We start from the raw sequence: 6811 nt of genomic DNA, 5'->3' as shown, positions 1-6811 counted from the left end.
AAAAAAATGTGTTCTCTCTCAGGTATCACTCTTGAATCTTGCCAAAAATTCTTTTTCTTACCAATACAAAGCTTTTCATCATTACAAGTAGCATTTTCTACCCAAAAAAGTGGTTTTCATCCCCAATAGAAATCGTTTTCTCTACAAATGGTCCCTTGTAGCAACATATGAAACACTGTTATTGGAATACCTCTTTCCCTCTTCAAAATAAGGACATTTCCAACAGAAATATCGATTTCTGACAAATTTTAGAAGAATGTCACACAAATATAAGTACCAATCTCGAAATAAAAGTTCTCTCCTAAGAATCATTCTTTATCCTTGCAAGAACATGGTTTTCTCACCAAAATAATGCTTTTTTTCCCTATAAATAGCGTTGTTTCCCAGAAATACTGGTTTTCATCCCCAAAAGAAGACATTTTCTCTACAAAATGACGCTTTGTAGCAAAATATGACACATTGTTTCCAGAATACCATTTCTCTTCTACAAATTGAGGACATTACTAACGGAAATACCTTTTCTCCTCTACAAAATAAGGACATTTCCAACAGATATATCCTTTTCTGACAGATATTAGAAAAAATTCACAGGAATATCAATACTTATACCAGAAATAAAAAGGTCTCTCTTAGGTATCACTCTTTACCCTTGCAAAAATATGGTTTTCTTACCAAAATAATGTTTTTCATCTCTGCAAACAGCATTTTCTAAACGTAAAGGTGGTTTTCATCTTCAAAAGAAATCGATTTCTCTACAAAATTATCGTTTGTAGGCATATATGACACATTGTTTCCAGAATAACTCTTTTCATCTAAAAAAGAATGACATTTCCAACAGAAATATCGATTTCTGACAAATTTTAGAAGTAGGTCACTTGAATATCGACACTTATCCCAGAAATGAAAAGTACACTCTTAGGTATCGCTCTTCATCCTTGCAAAACTATGGTTTTCTTCCCAAACTAATGCTTTTCATCCCTACAAATAGCAATTTCTCCCTAAATTACTGGTTTTCATCCCCAAAAGAAGACACATTCTCTTTAAAACGATGCTTTGTAACAAATTATGACACATTGATTCCAGAATATCTGTCTTCCCCTACAAAATAATGACATTAACATAAGAATTATCCATTTCAGACAAATTTCCGATGTATTTCACACTAATATCAATACTTACACCAGAAAAAAATGTGTTCTCTCTCAGGTATCACTCTTGAATCTTGCCAAAAATTCTTTTTCTTACCAATACAAAGCTTTTCATCATTACAAGTAGCATTTTCTACCCAAAAAAGTGGTTTTCATCCCCAATAGAAATCGTTTTCTCTACAAATGGTCCATTGTAGCAACATATGAAACACTGTTATTGGAATACCTCTTTCCCTCTTCAAAATAAGGACATTTCCAACAGAAATATCGATTTCTGACAAATTTTAGAAGAACGTCACACAAATATCAGTACCTATCCCGGAAATAAAAGTTCTCTCTTAAGAATCATTCTTTATCCTTGCAAGGACATGGTTTTCCCACCAAAATAATGCTTTTTATCCCTTTAAAATAGCGTTGTTTCCCAGAAATACTGGTTTTCATCCCCAAAAGAAGACATTTTCTCTACAAAATGAAGCTTTGTAGCAAAATATGACACATTGTTTCCAGAATACCTTTTCTCTTCTACAAACTGAGGACATTACTAACAGAAATACCTTTTCTCCTCTACAAAATAAGGACATTTCCAACAGATATATCCTTTTCTGCCAGATTTTAGAAAAAATTCACAGGAATATCAATACTTATAACAGAAATAAAAAGGTCTCTCTTAGGTATCACTCTTTACCCTTGCAAAAATATGGTTTTCTTACCAAAATGTTTTTCATCTCTACAAACAGCATTTTCTAAACCTAAAGGTGGTTTTCATCTTCAATAGAAATCGATTTCTCTACAGAATTATCGTTTGTAGCCATATATGACACATTGTTTCCAGAATAACTCTTTTCATCTAAAAAAGAATGACATTTCCAACAGAAATATCGATTTCTGACAAATTTTAGAAGTAGGTCACTTGAATATCGACACTTATCCCAGAAATGAAAAGTACACTCTTAGGTATCGCTCTTCATCCTTGCAAAACTATGGTTTTCTTCCCAAACTAATGCTTTTCATCCCTACAAATAGCAATTTCTCCCTAAATTACTGGTTTTCATCCCCAAAAGAAGACACATTCTCTTTAAAACGATGCTTTGTAACAAATTATGACACATTGATTCCAGAATATCTGTGTTCCCCTACAAAATAATGACATTAACATAAGAATTATCCATTTCAGACAAATTTCCGATGTATTTCACACTAATATCAATACTTACACCAGAAAAAAATGTGTTCTCTCTCATGTATCACTCTTGAATCTTGCCAAAAATTCTTTTTCTTACCAATACAAAGCTTTTCATCATTACAAGTAGCATTTTCTACCCAAAAAAGTGGTTTTCATCCCCAATAGAAATCGTTTTCTCTACAAATGGTCCCTTGTAGCAACATATGAAACACTGTTATTGGAATACCTCTTTCCCTCTTCAAAATAAGGACATTTCCAACAGAAATATCGATTTCTGACAAATTTTAGAAGAATGTCACACAAATATCAGTACCTATCCCGGAAATAAAAGTTCTCTCCTAAGAATCATTCTTTATCCTTGCAAGGACATGCTTTTCTCACCAAAATAATGCTTTTTATCCCTTTAAAATAGCGTTGTTTCCCAGAAATACTGGTTTTCATCCCCAAAAGAAGACATTTTCTCTACAAAATGAAGCTTTGTAGCAAAATATGACACATTGTTTCCAGAATACCTTTTCTCTTCTACAAACTGAGGACATTACTAACAGAAATACCTTTTCTCCTCTACAAAATAAGGACATTTCCAACAGATATATCCTTTTCTGACAGATTTTAGAAAAAATTCACAGGAATATCAATACTTATACCAGAAATAAAAAGGTCTCTCTTAGGTATCACTCTTTACCCTTGCAAAAATATGGTTTTCTTACCAAAATAATGTTTTTCATCTATACAAACAGCATTTTCTAAACCAAAAGGTGGTTTTCATCTTCAAAAGAAATCGATTTCTCTACAAAATTATCGTCTGTAGCCAGATAGGACACATTGTTTCCAGAATAAATCTTTTCATCTAAAAAAGAATGACATTTCCAACAGAAATATCGATTTCTGACAAATTTTAGAAGTAGGTCACTTGAATATCGACACTTATCCCAGAAATGAAAAGTACGCTCTCAGTTATCACTCTTCATCCTTGCAAAACTATGGTTTTCTTCCCAAACTAATGCTTTTCATCCCTACAAATAGCAATTTCTCCCTAAATTACTGGTTTTCATCCCCAAAAGAAGACACATTCTCTTTAAAACGATGCTTTGTAACAAATTATGACTCATTGATTCCAGAATATCTGTCTTCCCCTACAAAATAATGACATTAACATAAGAATTATCCATTTCAGACAAATTTCCGATGTATTTCACACTAATATCAATACTTACACCAGAAAAAAATGTGTTCTCTCTCAGGTATCACTCTTGAATCTTGCCAAAAATTCTTTTTCTTACCAATACAAAGCTTTTCATCATTACAAGTAGCATTTTCTACCCAAAAAAGTGGTTTTCATCCCCAATAGAAATCGTTTTCTCTACAAATGGTCCCTTGTAGCAACATATGAAACACTGTTATTGGAATACCTCTTTCCCTCTTCAAAATAAGGACATTTCCAACAGAAATATCGATTTCTGACAAATTTTAGAAGAATGTCACACAAATATCAGTACCTATCCCGGAAATAAAAGTTCTCTCCTAAGAATCATTCTTTATCCTTGCAAGGACATGGTTTTCTCACCAAAATAATGCTTTTTATCCCTTTAAAATAGCGTTGTTTCCCAGAAATACTGGTTTTCATCCCCAAGAGAAGACATTTTCTCTACAAAATGAAGCTTTGTAGCAAAATATGACACATTGTTTCCTGAATACCTTTTCTCTTCTACAAATTGAGGACATTACTAACGGAAATACCTTTTCTCCTCTACAAAATAAGGACATTTCCAACAGATATATCCTTTTCTGACAGATTTTAGAAAAAATTCACAGGAATATCAATACTTATACAAGAAATAAAAAGGTCTCTCTTAGGTATCACTCTTTACCCTTGCAAAAATATGGTTTTCTGTTGTATTAGGCGAAGTACGACCCTCGGGATGTAACGTGATAGGCCTTCCCCTGCTGGGTCATGCATACGTGAAAAGATAAGGATGAAACTGGATACCTATATAAGGGACCCTCACATTCCAATAAACCCCATTTTACCGCTGACCATATTGGTGTAACAAGCAGCTGTGACTTGGTCGGGGCCGTCGATACACATTCACAAAGGGACTTGACTTTCCAGGTTACCAGATCGAGGTAACAATTGGTGCCCCGTGTGAGGCAAAGTCCTGGAGGTGAGTGTGCGACGGCTAAAACCGCGCTGACGGACGCGGTATCCACGGTTCGAGCCCGTGGAAGCACTCTCGGTGGGGTGCAAAGGGGAATGCAGCGCTGCGCCTATCCTACGGCCGATAGTTCGTAGAAGACCAGGAAGACTTCAGGTCTCTGGGTAAATGGATTCCGTCTTTAGAGTAGTATTGCAACTTTGTAAAACCTATTGTGGTAAGAATGCTCCTTCTAAGAAGGATATTGCCGCTGTTGCCTCTTGGTTGGAGTCGGCGCGGCTTTTACCCTCCCCTGGCGTTTTGCTCGATTCGGGGCGGTGGGACTCTTTCACTGAGGCCCTGCTCCAGAGAGCCACCCACGAGCATAAAGCGAAAGAATTAAAAACCTGGGGTTTGGTCCTAGGTGCGCTTAAAGCGGCTAGGGAGGAGAAGCAAGTCCAGGCCATCGCGAAAGGGGTCTTTGGTCTGGATTCCGGGACGTCCGGGGTCTCGGGGGGTGCGGGGGATCTGCTTTCTTGCAGTGACTCCGGATCCAAGATGGCGTCGGCCACGCCGGCTGATTCCAAGATGGCCATGGCCGCGCTCGAAACAACAACTCCGGAAAAGAAGGCGGAAGCTGAGTCATCGAAGGAGGCGCCACCATCATATCCCCGCCTTTACCCCTCTTTGCAGAGCTTTCACTCACCCGAAGGGGGCGGTTCTTGTCCGGAGGGGGGAGGGTTTATGGAGGCGGCGCGCCGTGGAGGCGTGGGCTCGCCCTCATACCCGCCCCCCTCAGAGGAGGGATCGTGTTCCAAAAAGGGGGAGGAACGGAAGGCTTTGCCCGGCCCCACAGTATCGGGTTCGCCTCCATGGAGGGAGGAGTTGTGGGGGGAGCAAGAGTTATCACGCAGGCCCACTAATTGGGCTGACATCCAGGAATCAATGCGTGAGTCGGGACTCAAGGAGCGAGATCATGCAGTGTTCCCGATTGTCGTCAGACAGGAGGGACCGGTTTGGGTACCTTTGGAAGCAAAAGCAGTTACTCGGTTTGCAGAAGCGATTGAGAAAAAGGGGCTGAGATCTCCGATGACACTAAGTGCTTTTGAGGCACTCATTGCCCCAGGTCCCCTACTCCCGTATGACATTGAGAGTCTAATGAGAGTCGTTCTCGAGCCAGTTCAGTTTACTTTGTGGAGGGAGGAGTGGATGATACAACTTAAAGCTATTGTAGCTGAGGCTGGACGTGATGCTCAACACCCTGCTAATGGGAGGGAGGGGGAACCGAGAACTGATATAATGAGGCTTTCGGGAGTAACTGCAGAAATGGCTGGGTCCCCAGAGAGACAGCTTAGGCTCCTGCGCCCAGGGGAATTGCTTTCCACTACAGGGGCGGCTGCTACTGCCTTTAGAAACTTTATAAGAAAGGCAGAGCCTGCAGCCCCGTGGTCAGAGATTGCTCAGGGTCCCTCAGAGTCATTCTCTGATTTTGCTAATCGATTGATACGAGCAGTAGAAGGATCAGATCTACCTAAGGACGCGCAAGCTTCTATTTTAAAGGATTGCCTGAAGCAGAAGGCTCACAAAAATGTTAGGGACATCATTCGAGCTGCCCCTGACGATCTTGAGACTCCGGGTGAAATTATTAAGTATGTGCTGGACAAACAACAGACAACACCGCTGTCTAATGAGGGGCTAGCAAACGCATTGCTTTCTGTCATGGCCATACAAAATGGTCAGTCCAAGGGCAATTGCTTTAAATGTGGTCAGCCTGGCCATTTCAAGGTACAGTGTAAAGCTTCAGGTGGGCAGCTCAAGACTAACAGCAAGTGCCAAGCCTGTAATAGGCTGGGTCATACAGCTCGTCATTGCCGAAAATACACTCTTATGCCGCAGGGAAACGAGAATGGGAGGGCACCTCAGGCCCAGGGTCCCTCCCGCAGTCAAGTACTTGGGCCCCACATGCCATTGAGTTTGGCGCAGGGGAGAGTCCACATCTCTCACCCGCAGTGGCCTTAACTATGGATCTCAGTCAACGGCCTATAGTCAAGATAATTATGGCTTATATGGGACAATTGCCTTATAAAAAGGTTCCTTGCTCCGTCCTTATCACAGCCTTGCTTGACTCAGGAGCAGATGTTACGGTAATAGCAGAAAAGGACTGGCCTCCATCCTGGCCAGTGCTTGGTTTGGCGAAATCCATCTCTGGGGTTGGGGGTACAGTGTCAACTGGCGAGTCAGCGGAACGGGTGGAAATCACTCTGATTAATAGGGACGGTTCCATAGACAAACCTGTACTGATTGGACCTCTGATTGGGTCTGTTCCAGGCACAATTTTGGGCCGA

The 6811-nt window shown here is 40.3% G+C and overlaps 1 protein-coding gene across 1 annotated transcript; it reads left to right on the top strand.

Moving 5' to 3' along the window:
* Window positions 1-4371: 4371 nt before the first annotated feature.
* Window positions 4372-6495, top strand: LOC146754557 (endogenous retrovirus group K member 8 Gag polyprotein-like). The gene has a single exon (XM_085527713.1). The coding sequence runs from the start codon at window positions 4656-4658 to the stop codon at window positions 6483-6485; it is 1830 nt and encodes a 609-aa protein (XP_085383839.1). The 5' UTR covers window positions 4372-4655; the 3' UTR covers window positions 6486-6495.
* The last annotated feature ends 316 nt before the right edge of the window (window positions 6496-6811 follow it).

This window comes from Coturnix japonica, chromosome W (genome assembly GCF_054131305.1).
Source record: "Coturnix japonica strain WE chromosome W, WE-NBRP24, whole genome shotgun sequence".
Taxonomy (NCBI): domain Eukaryota; kingdom Metazoa; phylum Chordata; class Aves; order Galliformes; family Phasianidae; genus Coturnix; species Coturnix japonica.
The sequence above is the reverse complement of the archived record's forward strand: the minus strand, read 5'-3'. Positions and strand labels throughout refer to the sequence as shown.